At 34.4% G+C, this 20,134-nt stretch overlaps 2 protein-coding genes across 2 annotated transcripts; one reads left to right on the top strand and one right to left on the bottom strand.

Moving 5' to 3' along the window:
• The first annotated feature begins 641 nt into the window (after positions 1-641).
• LOC145587361 (uncharacterized) lies at positions 642-10,118 on the top strand. Its single transcript, XM_081644090.1, has 12 exons — positions 642-773; positions 971-1,107; positions 2,102-2,184; positions 2,270-2,345; positions 2,489-2,556; positions 4,699-4,804; positions 5,696-5,877; positions 5,974-6,057; positions 6,777-6,923; positions 8,029-8,137; positions 8,233-8,352; positions 9,687-10,118. Exons 2-12 carry the CDS (start codon positions 1,020-1,022, stop codon positions 9,755-9,757), a joined length of 1,134 nt encoding a protein of 377 aa, XP_081500216.1. The 5' UTR covers positions 642-773; positions 971-1,019; the 3' UTR covers positions 9,758-10,118.
• Positions 10,119-11,739: 1,621 nt separating this feature from the next.
• Positions 11,740-19,871, bottom strand: LOC145587359 (uncharacterized). Its single transcript, XM_081644089.1, has 9 exons — positions 19,409-19,871; positions 17,541-18,002; positions 17,223-17,397; positions 15,816-16,113; positions 14,918-14,990; positions 14,356-14,446; positions 14,190-14,269; positions 13,756-14,093; positions 11,740-12,407 (listed from the first exon to the last, which is right to left on the bottom strand). The coding sequence occupies exons 1-8, from the start codon at positions 19,463-19,465 to the stop codon at positions 13,815-13,817; spliced, it is 1,515 nt and encodes a 504-aa protein (XP_081500215.1). The 5' UTR covers positions 19,466-19,871; the 3' UTR covers positions 11,740-12,407; positions 13,756-13,814.
• Positions 19,872-20,134: the final 263 nt, after the last annotated feature.

The following is a 20,134-nucleotide window of genomic DNA, read 5'->3' as shown; positions in this document are numbered from 1 at the left end:
AGGATAAAAAACGAGCTAACACTACTTCAACATTTGACAAAAAAATTACCAGTACTAAAATTACAATTTAGTATATCATCGTGAACACACTCTAGTTTTAAAAGTAAAAAAAGAGTAGGAGTGTAATACTTGTTGTTTGGGTATTAAAATGATCATATCCATTTTAGTTAAGGATAATTTACCTATATAAACCCAAAGAGCATAAAAAGACTCTGAATGAGCCAAATGCACTAATATGGCCCATAATCGCCCATACATGTGCAACTAAGGTTCACCAATACCCATCATGTACTACTATAAATACCTCTTAAGGGATTAAAGGTAAAAGGAGGTGACTCTTATCATCTAAGATGACCATCCTCCATTCTCTCTCCCCTAAAATCCTCTCAAAATACGCATTGTTTGACATCTAATTTGGGCGTCGAATCGGACTTCATTTTACAGGCCCATTCAAAGCTCAAATCCGAGCTCCATCAGTAGCCCTTCAAGACCTGATTAGTTCATTTTTTGCCGAAACACTTGTTTAAGATATTTTTTTAGGAAATTGTTTAGGACATCAATTAACCAAAACAAATTAATCAAAATAAATATTTCTAATTTTTTATTTTTAAAAAAATCAGCTTGAATATTGTGGAAAAAATAATAATTTACCGGCAAAAACAGAAACAATCCAAAGTTGTATCTAATTTTCAACAGATCACCACTTGCTCTTGCTCCGTTACGATCTCCCTTCTCACCTCTTCGCCGCCGCCGTTACCTCCGTCATCACTCCGGTAACTCTCTTTCTCTCTCTTCTTTCATACCCATTTGATTAGATCATCTTCGTTATTCTTTATGATTCATAAATTCTCATATATTATGCAATTTTTTTTTGTGTATAATTTGACATCATAATCTCAATTTTCCCAGTAATATTGTCTGTTCTGCATTGCAAATTATTCAATAATTCTGTAATTTTAATGTTGAGCAGGTAATTTCATCCAAAAGGGTGTTAATTATATTGTTATCGGGGTGGAATTATGGGGGTTAAGCAAGCTATAAAGAGGCTTGATGCATTTCCTCGTGCTGAAGAACATTTGTTGCAGAAGACACAATCTGGCGCTATTGGTATATTTCCTTATTTTTTTTGCTTTTATAGAGATTGCCCTATGATTTTTCGTTTTATTGTTTTCGGTTTCCTGGTTGTAATTTGTGTCGAAAACCCTATTTCGATGATGTGTTTTTAGTTGGGTGAGGTTATGTTAGCTCTGATTTGAAATGGGGTTCTTACATTTTAGCTTGCAAAGTTGTTTTTATCAACTAATTTGCTGGTTTTTTGGGTTATTTTGTTGGTGTTATGTCATTGTAGACACTCATGTGAGTAGTGTAGTGATGAAAATAAAAACACCCAACAACGATGCCCGCAGAAAATTTAAGATGATATTCTATGGTAGAATGCTATGGTAGTAGAGTTGAAGTGACCAATAGTGTCTATACCCCAAATATGAATTGTTATGCGGGGGAGGATGAATGATTCTGCTTCAAATTGTGAAATTCGATAATAAAGGGAAATCGTGAAAAAGTACAATTTATATATGTAGTATCGCATTTTCCAGTACTTTTTATTAATGACCTTATAAGATTTAGTTTCAATTAACACCGTCATTTCATGGATTTTGTGAGATTTAAACGACGAGTATAATGTTTCAAAAAAAAAAAAAAAAACAAAAACAAAACAATGAGTATAACTTTTAAAATAAGTTCCCTGCCTCACTTCCAGTTATATGATATGGTTTTGTGGGTCATACTTGACGTTCAAAACTCATGATCTTCGTCAAATGGTAGTGTGGACTGAATAACATGTTTTATAAGGTTCATGATTGAAAAAAAAGTTTGTAAAAAGGTAGTGGTACTCCATAAGAAAGGTAGTTTATTAGGTCAGCTAATGGGTAGAGCAATTTCTGGCCAACCAAGTGAAAACTAATGGTTTTCTTTGCTTAATATAGGCTGAAACTTTTGTAACATTTAACTGTCTCGTATTCAAACCTTAGCTTATTATCTCATTTGTCGCACAGAGACTGTTGTATGTATGGATGGCTAACCTGTCTTTTTGGTTTTACAGTTTCTATTATTGGCCTGGTCATTATGGCCACTCTGTTCATACATGAGCTTAGATATTATTTGAGTACCTATACAGTTAATCAGGTTAGTTGTTACCTAACATTTACTTGTCGCATTATTATGGCCATTTGATTATTAAGTGCAATTAATTACAGCTTTTTGTTTGTAGATGTCTGTGGATTTGAAGCGTGGTGAAACACTTCCTATACACATAAATATGACATTCCCTTCCTTGCCATGCGATGGTTAGTATGGATGTTGTGATTTTGATCATTCTTGTTTTGTTATCACTCCTGTCCCTGACACCACTTGCTTTTTGCGTAAATGGTGAACTTGGCATTCTTATCTGTTTTCAATTTCTTCATGATGTAACCTTTGTTTTGCGCAGTTCTCAGTGTGGATGCTATAGATATGTCAGGAAAGCATGAAGTGGATCTTGATACAAATATATGGAAAGTATGTTATGCTTCATCCAGATTTATGATTTTTGATGGCCTGATTTTCCAATCCTTGGCACCAATTGTTTTGATTGTTACAAATCCATGAATATCTTCCTTGTGGTTTTGTGTGTCATAATGAGATTAGTACACCTTTCTCCTCACAAAACTAAAGGTGGATGTTCTTGTTCTTTATTTCATGTCCTGTGAGATAAGATTTCATTGCTGAATACAGATACAAAGCTAATTGAGCATGAGTAGTTGCATGGAATAATCAGTGGATTAGATCTCATGGAGTGAGACTCAATATCACGCTGACTTTGCAGGAACTTTATATTTCTGTAACAGGAACATCTCATTTCATTACTAGGTTTCTAGACAAATACAGAGCCTAAATAAAATCACTTTACATTGCTCTATAAGTTATGGGAAACTTTATCAAGTGTCATGAGACATGTTTTAAAAAAATGTTATTGGACGAGTAAGTATATATGGGATAAAGGCTTTGATTGATTGATTGATTGATATTGGATGAGTAAGTATAGACTTAAATATGTTCTTCTTAGGAATATGTATGCCTAGCCCACCTGCAACATTTGATGTAAATATTGTATCTTGGACAACCAACCCCCTCCCAAGAAGATTTATTCTCCTTTCGTAAGGTCTAAGGATGATAAAAGAATCCACCACCACCAATCAATCATGAACATTTTGTTTATTATTTGCTTATTAATTGGTTTGTCTAGTGCCTGAGGGGGCAAGGACAGCCGGGGGGGGGGGGGGGGGGGGGGAATAAAAGGGCTGATCCAGATTTTAGCTTTTCACTTGAGGATGATGTTTGATGAGTAATTAGACACAAGGGTAATTAAACACATAAACCATATTGAAGTCCCATTCACGCACAAATTACAATATAAGGTTGGTTTTGTTTGTTGAGCTTTTCTTATTTGAGAATGTAGTCAAACTTGGTGTTGAGATTCTGACTCCAAATGAACTAAATTAACACTCAAGTGATGAAAATGTTGCACAACTCTTTAGGCAATTCCTAATTCTATCAATCAGTCAAAACTTCAAAATAACATACAATGACATGCCTTTTAGTTGTGTAAAAACCAAAATAACTAGACTTCTAACTACACTGAAAGGCTAAATCAATTACAAGTTTCTTTAGGCGTGGGCTTACAAAATTATCCGTTATAGAATAAGAAGCAAAATCTTACCAATATATGTACCTAAACTTGTAAACCGAAATCAATAATTTGTTGCCAGTTGTGTTAAAGATAAACCTATACTAATATAGTGAGTATTAAAAAGTGTAGTATGTAAGTGTATTTGCCACCACATGGAACCCTTCTCATGCCCTAGGATCATGCCATGTCATCGTTTTTACTAAAGGACATGTACTAGCAATGACAAGAAAAGGTGCTATGAGTAGGCTGTGAACTTGAAGCCAACAAGAATGGATTTAGAAGTCTTTCTGTCTTAGCTATCTATTCACTTTGCTTTTGTATTCTACCCACATTTATTTACCTTGGATCAAAAGATTTTTTTATTATCATTTTTTGCACTAGGTAGTAGCTATAAGCCAATTCAAATTTCATTACTTAACAAGTACAGCAACTTTGTAGTTACAAAAAATTATGTATTAGTTTTCCATATGTCACAGATTACAAAATAACATGTTTTCCCCTTCAATAATCCATAGTTATTGAGCATTTTTGGATGATTATATATCAGACATCATGTGATTCTCCAAGTAGAAAAACCTAATAGGACAATGACTAGTATTAATGAAAAAGTATCACATTCATGGTATTAAGTCTCGGCCACATCACTACATTGCGACCGCACTGTGAAGGATTCTGAGCTTACTGCCACCGAAATATTAGGTCACAACAACCACATTCCACCTGCATTGCCTATGAAAGTGATTACGCGACCATTACCACAATCTCAACCACATCCAAGCCTCAAAACCATGGTCATCATATACAAGCTAAGATAACATAAATAAAGGCTTTTAAGACAATCTTCAAATGAAAAAATAAAAGCCAAACTCGTTTATCCAGCACGTGCAAACACTGCAATAGTAATATAGTACAATATGATTCTGTTGGAAATAGACATTATTTACTAACACATCCCCTTTGATATTTTGCAGCTTCGTTTGAGTAGTGATGGCCATATTATTGGAACTGAATTTTTGACTGATTTGGTGGAGAAGGGCCAGTCCCATGATCATTCTCATAGCCATTCTCATGACCATGGTAATACTTAATACTTATGGTGCATGACATTTTCTTTGTTCTTTTAGGAATAGATGGATTTTAACTTCTCTTACTTATTTCATATGTACTAAGCAATATTTTCCTAAAGGAAAAAATAAATTGCTGAATAGTGTATAGCTTCAAATTTCAAAAAGGTTCTCCCTATAGTTAGGAATTTCGTTATTTTACTTCCAATTTTTAATTACATTAATTTCATTTTGTTCCACCCACCTTTACTTTCTTCCTGTAAAGTAAATCTGTTATTTCTTTTTCCCTCCCTTGGCCCATCAAATAGGACTTATTTAAATCCATCAAGTACACCTCAGTCTTTTTCTCTCCTCCAAAACATAGGGGTGTTCTCACATGGGTGGTCCCTCTTTCCTCTTATTGGTCTTTACAGCAAATGAATGTATAACAAGAATAAATGAGTAATAACAATAAATTATTTTGGCTTGAAGAGTAATTATACTCCCTAAGTGATTGATTTAGATGTAAATAGTTGTATTCATTTAGATGTAAATAGTTGTATTCAGAATATTAATATTGAAGTACAATACACATAAACGTAAGCTATTTGAAAAGAAAACTAGAAGAATTTTTCTATATATGTAAACAATATTACATTCATACCTTATAAATTTGGCATCTGTGATTGTAGTTTCTTGTATGTATCATGGGTACAATAGAGAGGCTCAGACTTCTTCCACCTTTTGTTTACCTTGACCACAGCATTTCAGGAGTTTCTTCTCTTTTCATCAATTGCAATGGGTTGATAAATTATCAAATTCCCATTTTAGAAGTTATGATGACATGCTTGATGCTCCCTCCTTAGAAATGGTTTGACTGTTAGCATAGACACACTAATTATAGCTAAAGAACATTTCTTGGTAGGTCATGTTAAACATCAACCTGAGGATTCTAAAGATCAGCATGACCACAAAGATGAGCATGGTGATGATAAAGATAAGCATGAAGATTCAAAACAGAAAAGTCATCTGCAAAGCTTTGATGAAGAGACTGAAAACATTGTAAAAAAAGTTAAGCAGGCAATGGCAAATGGAGAAGGCTGTCGGGTATTTGTCTTTTTTTTTTTCAAATGCATTTATCTATGATATTGTTTTAACTGTGGTAAAGCAACTAACGAGTGAATGAACTTATATCTTTCACAGGTTTATGGCGTTTTAGATGTGCAAAGGGTTGCTGGGAATTTTCATATATCAGTTCATGGACTGAACATTTTTGTTGCTCAGATGGTGAGATCTTGTGAAAATAGAACAATTGATGCACTTGTAATTTACAATTTTTGCAGATGTAGCTGCTTAAGTCACAAGTTTTTTCTTGGATAGTTTTCTTTGTACTGATGAAATTGGTCATGATTGGTAATTGAAGTTACAATCCATTACAACTTCCACATTAGGTTGCTTTATGTAAGTTATGGAAGTGGAAATTGTGTCCTTTTGTTTCTGAAATGCTATTATGTACACTCAATATGTGAGGATTTTATGCCATATTATTAGTTTATCTTGTTAGGAAGAATTTCAGGCTCTGCTCCCATGCCCATTGTTGAAATATGCAGCAAATTATTCTGCGAGTGAAGGAATGAATTTCTGTGGAAGGGTGGTTGAAATAACTTGACATGTAAAGATTATGTAAATATGGAAATATTTTTGGCTTGTAGTCTAAGGAGAATATAATTACGCGTCTACACCTGCATGAAATATATGCAGCTAAATAGTGGATTGATGTTTGGTAATCTGAGGTGGGGCAACTGATGCATGAATAAGGCAGGAACACCCCCCCCCCCCCCTCTTCCCTCCTAAAAAAGAATTTAAACAAGAAAATGTAAATTAGAAGAATGGAAATGTAGATATGAGTTTCTGAATGTTGGATGTTGTAAAACATTTGACTGCTGTAATGTTCATTCTTAGCATGATGAGTGAAGTAGTAATCAAAAGTTCTTGTCTTTTGACAGATTTTTGAAGGATCTAATCGCGTTAATGTAAGCCACATGATTCATGAGCTATCATTTGGCCCAACTTATCCTGGAATTCATAACCCCCTTGATGGGACAGTTCGCATCTTGCGTGGTACTAGTGGTACTTTCAAATACTATATCAAGGTATGTTGGGTGTCATTTAATGCCACTTATGTCCTAGTCATTCTGTGAGCTCAATAAACACGTGTAATAAATATCTTTTCCATATGTTGCCTTTTGATTACCTGCATCTCAGCTCTTTAATGTTTTAATGGACAGTAAAATTTTAGTGTGACATGCTAATCACTGTCTAAGCTTTTTCTTTAAATTTCAAGCGGGCCTTGATTTTCAGGGTTTTGGTGCTTCATCATGTATTATGCTTATGGTTCATCTATGATTGTTTATCTTTTATTTAAAGGACATCGTAAATCTTTTGGAGCATCCTACGGTGATTTTCTTCAGTTCAATTTAGACTTCATCTCATAACATTAAGTTGCCTACTACCGCTACTTATATAATCAATGATCGACCTTGTGTATTTACAGCAATGCCGCAGTTGAACTCTCATCCATTATCATTTCATTGAGTGTCATTTTTTTCTCACTTTTATCTTACTTACAATTGTGAACTGGTGGATTAGTATTTTGTGTGTGTCAAATCATGGCTCTTCAGTTGTGCTGCTTGGTGCTTGCATCAAGTTTGTTATTGAGTTTGAGTGCTAGACACATAGAATTCTCGTTAGGACTGAATGTGGCAATAATATTCTGATTGTGACACACAACATGTTCATAGTCTTACTGGGTAATAAAGTTTATAAATCTGCCAGAGTATGATAATGTCCTTGTAGGTAGTTTTATATGGAAGTAACCGGAGGTGGTGTAACTGGGGAAGGCTGGCAGTACAAGAGAGAGATAAGAAATTTAGGTATAGGAGCTTAGGCTTTGTTCCATGCTAGAATATGATTAAGTCCCTGATCAGGGAGCTGTATTTCACATAATGTAAACAATGTTTACGGTATAAATTAAGGATTAAAACTCTCGAGTATACATAACTTAGGAACTTAAATAAAATGTTTACCCATTACTGAGCATCATGTACCATCAAAATTTTGTCTGAGTTGATGCTTGCCTAATGTCAATGTGAGATGATTTTTCTTTTGAGTAGCTTTCCTTGCAGCCACCATCTTTATTATTTTGTCAGACAAGCACCCACTGGTTTCATGACTAAACTAAATCTGTTATTTTTGTAGATTGTTCCTACCGAGTACAGATATACCTCGAAAGATGTGTTGCCTACCAACCAATTTTCTGTCACAGAATACTTTTCACCTATGAAAGACTTTGATAGAACATGGCCAGGTTGGTAATGAAGCAAGTAAAAACTATGTTTTAAAGGTGCTATTTGTTCTTCCCTGCTGCCTATTTTTCTAAACATTTTTTATCATCTTTGGCAGCTGTTTACTTCTTGTATGATCTATCACCTATCACTGTAACAATCAGGGAAGAACGCCGCAGTTTTCTTCATTTCCTCACTAGGCTTTGTGCAGTATTAGGGGGTACCTTTGCTTTGACAGGTATGCTTGATTGCCCATGTCCTTGCTGGTTAATCTTATTCTTCTTCCAATTAGAATTATTTGCAACATTCTAACTTTTACATTATTCACATACTCTACTTGGACCATCTTTGGTGATCTTTACTTATGAAAAACAGTCATGTGAACCTTGTTAGATGTGTCATCATATAAAATTAGAATTATTTGCAACGTTCCAACTTTTACACTATTCACATACTCTACTTGGACTGTTTTTGGCGATCTATAATTATGAAAAACGGTCATGTGAGAACATGTTAGATGGGTCATCAATCATCATATAAAATTTTTAAAAAATTTTTCTTTTTTTTTTTTAATAATTATTGATAATAAGAGATATTAATGATTGAAGTTTTGCATTGGCAAGCATGAAAGTAGTACTTCCTCTGATTCTCAATTGATGCATTTTTAAGAGTTAGCACACACACCAAAAAGAGAAGAGAAGAGTATAGAAATTATCATAATTGGACATATGCTAACCTTCAATCATAGCATGTAAAGTAAAAGTGGAGTTGGTCCCCACTTAAGTTGAGGGCAACATAGTAACTTTGCATATAAAATTTTACTAAAAAGAAAAGGGATGCATATATTGTGAAACATCCCAAAAAGGAAAGAGATGCATCAATTGAGAAACAGGGAAGTATTATCTATTTCTAAATGGAGGACTGAAAGGTCTTATGAAGAACATTAGGTGCTTCACAAAAGCAGCAAAGATGAGAAATTTTCATCATTTTTTTTGTCTTATATGCTAAGGTTTCTAATGGATCTAAAATATCTTTATTGTGATTCGAGTCATCCACAATTATCTCAGATCATTGTTGAACTAGCATTAATTTTGAGCAATTGTAATCCAATTGTTTTTCGGGGGACTTTGTAATAGATTTTTACAGAGTTTATACTCAAAATTTGGCTGCTCCTTCATTTACTTATATGATTAGCAGGTCCAAGAAGAGCCACAAAGTCACTAATTTCCAAACAGTGACTATAAGAATTCATATTTGTCTGGTGTCCACTTCCATAGTTGAAATTGACTATTGGAATCTGCAGATTGAAAAACCAAAAAGAAAAAAGGGGGCTCTTTTATATTTTGCATCTGAAATAGTTTAGAAAGAACTTTGGCTCTTCATATTAGACACTGATCATGACATCTTGTTCAGATTGATTGGAAAAAACTTTGAACATGGTGCATGGGGCTACAGTATCCTGGGGTTGGGAGGTTTCGTGCATATATTGGCATTTGTATCTAGACTCCTAACATCAGTGTGACTGTGTATTCAATATCTGATCTGGTGCTTCCATTGCTGTTATTTTTGTAGGATTGCTTGATCGCTGGATGTACAGACTTGTTGAGATGGTGATGAAGCCAAATAAGAGGGGTGTAATTTAATATAATGGATATGGTAACGGAGTGGAGCCTTTATTGTGACATCTTCATACAATTATGAGGAATGAAATGGAGACAGAATTCCCTCATCTTTGAATGATTTCTGTAGGCAATCAGATGTGGCATTATATACAGAAGGGTATGCCAATGTGCCATATCCACAACTTCTCCTTAGAGTTTTCAGGAAATACAAGTTTTAGGCTCATATCATAGCATTTGTAATGGAACTTTTTGTTATGAATTGTCAGTGTAAGCACAGCAAGGTCAGAATAGGGTTTCTATGTTAACTTTGTTATTATATATTTATATGATTGTTTATCCGGGAAAAAACTCTAATTCTTTTAAAAATGATCATTTTGTTGTATTTTGAGGTTAGCCTATTCATTGTCATAACAGAATGAAATCCAACACCCCCCCCCCCCCCCCCCCCCCCAAAAAAAAAAAAAAAAAAAAAACTTAGAGCATGACTTGTATCAAACACTAGTTTAAGTCCCGTGTCATGCTCGTTTTTACTAAATTTTATAGTGAATTATATTATAACAATTATGCGGCAAAAAAATATTACGAAGTATATTTTTAAAGAAAACAAAATAGCTAGAATTTCAATTTATGCTCATGCCAAAGACATCAAGATTAATTATGCAAAAGACTTAACAAATCAAATAATATGAAAGAAATTTATGGACTATGAGGTTTTATACTACCCTTAAAAATTATAAATTTTAGATCTGTACCCGTATAAGACACATACATGGATATACCCTTCGTCCATAATTTGTTGACATACTTTGATCGACACAATGTTTTACGCAAATTTATTTAATTTTTATTTTACTTTGTGATAAAGAAAATTAAAGAATATACATTTATATATGTTATCAAATTATTTTCTTTTTAATTAAAATAGACTTTATTGCTAAAAAAATAATAAAGTTGGAGAAAATAAAAAGAATGAAAATACATAGTCCTTGACTAAAATTCTATTCAAAATATATACTACGTAAGATAGAAAGAAAATACTATTGTTATTGAGGTTTAATTTGACCAAACGAAAAATCCAAAAAAGAAACAAAAAAACGGCGGGAAAATATTTAATCAGGAGATGACACATGTGATTCCTGATTTGCCTTTAGTAGTAGTTATAAATAGCTAGATAGATAGATAGATAGATGCAATAAGTCTTTGGGTTGGTACTTGACATGGATCAAATCTTGTCTAAATCTTTTTCTCCTGTGGTTCCGTCATACACTTTGAGACGAGTCCATCATCATACTCAGTACTAGTTATGTTAACTCTGGAATAATCAAGGGGTATAATCTATCTTTGCCATTACACTATTTGGATCAGCAGGCATTTTAATCAAGGGGTATAATCCATCTTTGCCATTACACTATTTGGATCAGCAAGCATATTAACTATAGATTCTAAATTAGGAAATAGAAGTTTTTCTGCAAAAAAATGCTGTGAACTTTAGCAAGATCATTAACTTCCTGTCTCAGGTGAAAAAAGGGTGCCTTGTTGATGGTATAAGCGTATGTCGGCCTTAACCCGGATCATGTACAAGCTCTGGGAGAAGAATTCCAAGCCCCTGGATGGCTCTGAGGCAAAGCCTCTGAAATTTAGTTCCCAAACTCTGTTTTGTGGGTGATGGAACTGCAGCTAAAGCTCTATTTCTGAAACACGGCACGTATATCAATGCCTCAATTACTGACTATATTCCCACAGAAATATGTTACTGGCTGCATAGGGTCATGAAGCCAAATAAGAGGGTGTGGAATTTATTTGTAAGTGTAGCCTTAACCATGCCATCTTCATACAATCGTGAGGAAAGAAACATAGATTGTATTTTCATTTTTCCCTAACTTTAAATGACTTCTGTTAGAACTAGTAGTAAGAACATTATGATTGTGCATAAACAAAGTAAGGTTGAAATCACAAGACAAACGCGTGTTATAAAAGCTTCATTTACCAAAGTGGATGCCGACTAATTTAGTATATTAAAATCTTGGGGGTAATACCCTTAGATTGAATTTCGTCTACATTAATACCCTTTGTGGTTCTTGTTACACAAATATAACCAAAGCGGAGATGAAACCAACTTACAAAGAGCAATAGAAGACAAAGTGGTGAGTTTACAAGGCCTAAAAAGGAAACACACAAACAACACTAAACAACGCTCCATGTATGAATCCACAATACTCCCATCAAAGGCTTCTCTCCGTCTAACAAAAAACTAGTTACTGGACTGTCCAGGTTTTGGAGAGTATCCCACCACCATCTCCCTCGCTATAAAAAAACTGGAGGGAAACGAAGGGAGAGGAAAAGGCAGCAGGCATCCTGAAGCATTTTCCCTCCGAAACATAGGCTAGAGCTCAAGATTACAAGGTTTTGAAATCCCTTTTTGTAGAACGTGGTGAGGAATGAGGACGTTGGAGAACGAAGCAGCTAGCAAGAATTTTGGTGTACACTGTACCTCTTCGCACCACTGGTCTTGGTAGGTAACAGTTTTTCTTTCAGGAACACTGTCATCCTGTAGAATTGAAGAAGTTAGTATTGCATTGATGGTGCAGATGTCACTTCAAGGACAATCTCTATAAGAACCGAGCAGCTGTCATTCTATCTTTGATATTCGTGTTCGGTACATAGGAGATCACTGCAAGCATGGAAAATAAAGATACACTGAGAATTGTTGTTGTAATAATAACTAATAAGTCATGAACACAAACTACAAAAGATAAAATGTTTAAGCTTGGTCAGCAAATTACATTGATCTAATTATATAGCAAGAACATACTCATCCAGTTCCTGCCACTGACAGAGTTCTGAAAGATTCATATACATGTAAATATGTCCCTAATTAGTCAAAACTACTAGAGAATTAGAGATAATGATTATAAAGACCTGCAGAGAAAACAATTTTCCAGGAATACTAGATAGACGAGTAAGATTTTACAGGCATGCTTGGATTGAAGGTAATACATTAGGAGAGTGATAAAAGTCGAACAAAAGATACTGAAGGTGATAAGTGATGGTTGCCCGAACACAAATTTAAGTCATTGTATCTCTTCTGTAATAAGTTCTATCTAGCTTGCAGCGGCATTGATTTCTCGATATACAATACTTAACCAATTCTAACTCTTTCTGGGATAGACTGCATGGAGGTAGGATAATATTGAACTAGGGCCTATCACCTATGGTCCTTTAACCAAGTGCAATGAGTTAGTTTACATAAAATGTGTAGTTCATGTCACAGTTCAAATACATGTGAATTTTTCCATACTTTCAACTGATTTTCTTAAATTAAAATCTATAACAACAACAACAACAACAAAGCCTTAGTCCCGGTATGATTTGGGATTTTGGGGTCGGCTAGACGGCTAACAAATCATTTTGGGACTAAGTATTTATTCGACCAATCCTCTTAAATTTAAAGCTAATGCTAGTAAATGTGTCAATTTAGGAAATGAATAGAGCCATTTAGCTAAAGACAATTAAACACCTTAATAGTCTAATATCATACACTTCACAGAAAGCCTTTGCTTTTACCAGTATTTTTCTTCTCCACATTTTCCTCCACAACATTGGGAATATGTTATCATTAGGCTGACAGTCAACAGATGGAATTTGTCGAACCCATGTACAATAGAGGATATTTTCATCAAGAATCTCAGGCCAAAACAGAAAGACAGATGAAACTACAGTCACGATAATGGTCATTAAGTTAATAGATTTGGTCAAGGGATAGTTCAGACCAACAGAACTATGCATTGTAGATATTTTCAGAAAGAGGAAGTAAATTGCAGTTGGTTCTGCAAAAATTATTTAATAGGGGTAGTCAGGAAATAGAGCTCTGTGGAGAACTTAAAAAAGTAAAGAAACGACACAAGAAAACTAAAACACCCAAAATAGAGCAAGCTAACTAAGAGAACATAGTTTTATCACTTATACGAAGGCAATTAATGTACTTCAGAAGGGAATATAGGACTTGAAGTTTATAATACCTTCGATAAACATCATTTCACATCTGTCTCAGGGACAGTGGATGCATTATCACAGTTTCTTATGATCTTATATTATCCATGGGCCCCAACGAGACTTCTTGAACATGCACAGGTTGATGATGCATGTGGTGTTGATGCTGGTGGATATGTTGATTATGATGATGATGATCTCGAAGGTGTTGCCTTGGCTGCCTGCTTCTATTTGTAGGATGAAAAAACTGTTCAGAAGAACTTGCTCTCCATCTAAGGCATTCCACAATTAGCGCATTTGTGCTTATTGCAATTCCAAATCCAGTAAATGAGGAAAGAAGAACAGACAGAAGTGGAGCAACATTAAGCTGTATTAAGACGCATAAAAAGGTAAGCATGTTAGAGGTTGTCATTAAATCAAAAAACGCATAGACTGTATTGTCTGATGTGGGAGTTTCTCTTACTACAGTATAGAAGATATGAGCAAAAAGGAGCACAATTGCAAACTGGAACGAAGCATATGCCCAAATGTATCCCTTGTTAACTGCATCCATAGAAGCAAAAACTTTTGAAAGATGAGAATCTATATATATTGAAGTGAACTCAGCAGATTCGTGCAGAAAATCTTACCTATGGTAGATGCTATCATGGCAGATAGAAGACCAAGAACACACGCAAAAGGTAATGATATGGCCAGAGCACGTGCGCCAAGATCTGACACCTATGTATGTGCAGAACTTATTGTCAATCCATTTGGAACACAATGATAAAAACACAATAGCCAATAGCAGTCAGGACAGGGGAATTAAGATGAAAAGAAAGGATTGGAATATCTTCAATTGTTACAGTAACTATGGTAAGTTTTCTCTCCTGAAAAAAATAGTCTAGTCGTCTACAATAAATTTTATTAATATTATATATATTTTTTTTTTCCTATGAGTGCATCTGCATGGTGCAAACTGCAAACAATAACTACAAGCACTTCCAAATAAAGCTAAGAATCCAGGTCAAGCTTATGGCATCATTTGGCCTTCGGCAATCCAAATAAGTAGTAACAACAAAGCTTTAAAAAAAATAATAAAATATATATATATATATATATATATATATATATATATATATATATATATATATAAAATAAAAAATAAAAAAAAATAAAAAAAAAATAAAAAAAAGAGGAAGGAACTTCTACCAGAAGTTGCTCCAAAAAGCAAAAATATGCTAGCATGCTCACTAACACAAGAACTGGAATATCATGCCAGATCCTGCAAATAAAATGAAGGGGAAAAAAGCTATAAGATTCAGTTAACAATTTCACCTATAATGCACTACAGATAATAGTTCATCAAACAAGTACACATTTCCACATACGTCATACTTATTAAGTTTTCTCTCTGTGTACTAAATTTACCAGTACAGTTGGCAGTTACATTCTCCACTTACGGGATTAAGGCTTTGATTGATTGAGTTGGCAGTTACATTATCGATAGACAGTAAAAAGTTACAATTATGCAAAAATCTCCATGTTACTCCGTAGCAGCTTAGCATACAAAGCAGTAGCATTTGTGAGAAGAAAATTAAGATGATATCACTCCCTGACAAAAAAATCTGGATAGCACATGCAAAATTTTGGAGATTTTCCATTTTCTCCATGAAATAGTTTCCAATTTATCCAGCATTTTCAGAAAACCAAATTAATATTATGTTTACAGAATATAAAATGAACTTCTGTTTTCACATTATATTTCTTTTTTTCTAAATTCCATTAAATTGGCTTTTCTTCTTCATATTATCTAGCAATTCATTTTATAATACCAAATCAATATTTTGCCAGATCTAAAAACCAAAGCAATAGCTGACAGCTCCTCAATTTTGTGCATGTCCTTAAAAGACATGTATAAGAGGTATGCAGAGTAAAGAGTTTCACTTCAATTGGAACACAGATTAGATCTACAGTGACAGATCAGCCAGTTCTAACTAATTCTGAGATAGATTTTTTCTTGTTTTCCTTGTACTCTTAGCAAGTTCACAATAAAGGTAGCTTTAAAACACAGTCACAATATTGGAGCAAGTTATCCCCACTAACTTGCCTGGTATGCGGGACTTGCGTATTCTCTCTGATGATTGGTGGCCTGGTCTGGACAGGACGAGGAGTTGGTAGCCTCAACAAAGTCACTGGTAGATTTCTCACATCTTGCTTGCAGACATCACATATTTTATTTCCTTTGATAGTAAACCACTTTACAGCACATTCCTTGTGAGCAAGTGCAAGCTCACCTTTGCAGCTGCACTCCAACTTAAATGTAACACCTACTTCCCCTAACTCAACCAAACATATCCTACAAACAGCTTCTTCTTCAGGGATGTCTTCACTGGAATCTTTATTAACTAGAGTTCCAGATCACAGCAAACAATCAATGAAGTTGTATGTATATTATTTTCACCATTGCATAATTGCTGAAAATAACAAAGTAAAGGCTAGAATTACATCTGTTTAATAAGGTAAATGAACCTTCAACCCAACACAATAAAGTAACGTTTTCATAACTTCATTGCTTTTATCAAATGGAGGTATTTTGAGAAATTCAATCATAATCTACTACACCCTCCGTTCTCATATAAATGGTAGGTTGTTATCATAGTTCCAGTGGACTAGTATCCCTAATTAATATCACAGAAGAGAGCAGCCCTACAGAATAATAAACCTTCCATCCTCTTTTACTCCATACAAAGCGGAGAAGTAATGCATTAAATAAGAAAATTTTGTTAGACTTCCGATCATTTATTTTGATAATTGATATTGTAAATTAGATATTAGCTTGAGGAAGCGTTCAGTTATATTCTTTGAAAAGGTACCTATTCCCCTATGGCAGAGGCAGTACTAATGAATGAAAGGTGCCTACTTTTTCCAAATAATTTCCATTATTATTGCAACACAAAGCAAACTGTAGACCATTAAAATCTTAATTACGATTAAGTTAAAAATTGAAAATAATGAAAAGATAATAATTTGGAAATATATATTGAAACAAATCAAACAAAGTTCTAAATAGATTTTATTACATTAGTAAAATAAAAAAATCGATCAAAGTTTGCAAAGTTTGACCACCAGAAAGATATGTAGCAAGAGTTGCAAATATAAAAGAACAGAGGAAATTTATCTGGCAATTGATATTGGACAAATCAGGTATAAAAACTATTGGGTAGTGGAAATAACTGAGAATCAAAAGTGAACTACTTTGGGAAGTTGACATCGTTCATTTTGTTTGTGAAGCACTGGAGAATAAAGAAGTGTATCATTGCTAATTAAAGCAATGCAAACAATTTTTAAGTAGTATAGCCATCATTTATTAAACAATTTTTAACCCAATATAATCCTTCTACAGTTCTGATTTTCATAGCAAGGAAAGGTAGAAGGCAAAATAGTTTTCACTCATATTTTGTCAAAGTATCATGATTAGTGAAAAGTTTTAAAGTTTAAACTACAATGCACATACCACTTTCTCCAGTTGCAGCATCATTTAGCAAAGAAGTATCAACTTCCACTTGATGAGGTGTCACCGGAACAACACGGATTACACCTCCTGTAGAACCCAATCTTTTTAAGCTTGCATTTTTTACATTTACTGGAACAGAAAATGAGCGTTTCATTGGCAGCTGTGCTTCTTGGTTCTGGATGAAAATAAATCATATACTCAACAACATAGGTCGACAGACTAGTTCTCATATGAATACAACACAGTAACTGAAACAATATGGTCAAAGCTCAAATTAATTAAAAATAAGTAAATAAAAACCAAGAATGTATCACTCACTGAGTCACTAAGATGGTTGACAGGATACACATCCCTTTCCTGCCCAGACTGGGGACCTGAATTTGCAATAGGCGTAACTGGTAATGAACATGCTCTCTTGGTTGAAGGAGAAGAAAAAACCTTATTTAGAGAGAATGACCTTGAAGTAGAAGGCTTGTCCATAGTAGTGTCAGACTTTGGTATGTTTGAGAAAATTAGGAATGTCTTTTCACCATCCTGAAAGCAAGTCTTTGAGCAGAGGCTTCTCTGTGGAAGCATGTTTCTCACAGATGATTTGATCCCGGTTGAGCAAGGTCTTGGTGGCAACCCTGCTCTGGTGGAAGACGGACTCGAAAAGGTAAGAATATCTGTGTTTTTCATATTAGAGAGCACATTCTCTAGAGACCTAGCTGGAATTTGCAGATGAGATAGGTTTGGACGTCTTGATTGACGAGCTACAGAGCTCTCATTAATGTGTTCACCCTGAGCAGATGACAGAAACATATCATAACACAATTCAGCAATGCAGAAACTGACAGCTATAGCTTATAAGAGCATACAGTAGTCCTAAAAAATTGTTAACAAAGCTAATGCTGAAGTAGCAAGCAAACTCTATCAACTTAGTTGAAGATGGCAGAATTTAAAAGGTTAGAATTTTGCAATAGACTCGAAATGCTTAATTATATAATGCTGGAGAGGCCAAGAGTTACCAGAAGAAGAGAATTAAACATGCAAGTCATCAGGTATTATCATAAGCTGCAGCTAACCACTCCCAAGTCCCAAATTAAGGAGTATGAGGATTATTTACGCCACATAGAGGTCATTGTCATTGAGACTAGTACAACCTGCCTCCCCCAATAACTCCTGCAGGTATCACTTAATTCATCAATAAATTACTTACCCTCAAGAAACCTCCTGCCCTTTGAGATGTCATATTGTACCAATGAGGAACACTCAAGTTGTTAAATTCTGAGGGCTGAAACATTTTCCTTACATTAATGTCACCCTGGCTAATTGGCATATTTCATTCCTATTACCTCATTCAGTAATTCCATCCCAATGACTTCATAACCACACCAGACTGGCCATACAAGTGCATTTTTACAACAGAATCTCCATCTGTTAAGTATGGGGCTCATCGACAGAGAGTCCACTTTGCAGAGTCAAAAGGAGGTTCCACCTTAAAACCATTGGCAATAGGGTGTTGTCCCTAAGTAATTAACTCTTTCTTCTTTAATCAATGTGCGACATTCACATGTGTTGCTTGGATTATTCCGTAGCTAAACAAGTTTCCAATACCATCCTTAATCTTATACTCTCTATACAGTAAGTTCCACCAAGTAGCAAAGCAAGGTAACCTAATATGCCCAGAGTTGCCATTTAGCCTAATAAACACCACTCCCCGACAAGCACGAGGATGGAGATGGATTGTCCTTAATTGAAACCCAGACTGTAAAACCATTACTTGGGATATTACCCCCAGAAGATTAAGCTTTCGAAAGTATCTTCTCTGTATGATCCAAATTATAACTATTCATGTACAAGAGTGATTTGCAGCTAGATTTTAGTTACTGCATTTTCCTGAAAACCCCAGAAAACATAGGCCTGAAAAGGTAGTATTTTATGCAATATTGAGAGATGATCAAAACTAGCTGATCCCCCCTAAAAAAATTCAGCACATAACAAAAATAATTACCTATCCAATATCGATCAATCCCACACACATGAACCATAAAACCGCTAATTCGAAACAACAACGAAAACCCGAAATTTATACATGTATTAGTTCTACAATTGGGAAAACATATACTTCACACATAGTATTACTACTACTATCAAATGTTTACAGTTTTAACAGAAATAAACAAAAGGGGGCATATCAAAATTACCTGATGATTAACAAGAACAGCATCAGATTCTATGCGCTCAATTCCAGAAGTTTCCATCACCCCTTCTCAAAAAAATCATAAAAAAACAAAAAGATTCAAACTTTCCCAAAATTTCTTCAGCAAAATTAGACAAAAACAAAGCACCTGACAGAGGAAAGAGAAAAAAAACAAAAAGAAAAAAAAAAGTCGGGGAAATGATGATGATGATTGTAATTTACAAGAACAGTACAAAAGAAAAGGGTATCTTTTAGAGGATTTGGATCTGGGTAATTCATTACTAATTTCTTCCATAATTTTGTTTTTAATTTTTTTGTAATTTTTAATTGGAAATTACGCGCCAACTTGGTTTGATTGATTCGAGTATATGGAACCCCACAATCCAATATCAAAAATTAAATTAATTTTAGTGTTCATTGCTGTTTGTTTGTTTGTAGTAGTATTAAGGATTGTGAATCTTACTTTAATTTTGCCCTAAGATTTGTTTTCATCATCTCAGTGCTTTTTTGCTGTATCTATGTTTGACTCTTTTGGTCCATGTTTAGTCCACTTTCTTTTGACTCCTTTGGTCCACTTTATTCAAACCATAATGTAGGGTATTCTCGTAATTGTACATGTTATCTAGGGAGTACTTCATACTTTGTATTTTGTAATAGTTTGTATATGAGAGCCAGACACCCATATTAAGGTATGCTGTTTATTATACAGTAATCCACAAGAAATAAATCA

The sequence above is a fragment of the Chenopodium album genome, chromosome 17 (assembly GCF_948465745.1).
Source record: "Chenopodium album chromosome 17, dcCheAlbu1.1, whole genome shotgun sequence".
Classification (NCBI taxonomy): Eukaryota; Viridiplantae; Streptophyta; class Magnoliopsida; order Caryophyllales; family Amaranthaceae; genus Chenopodium; species Chenopodium album.
Note: the sequence above shows the minus strand (reverse complement) of the source record. Positions and strands in the feature narration are given on the sequence as shown.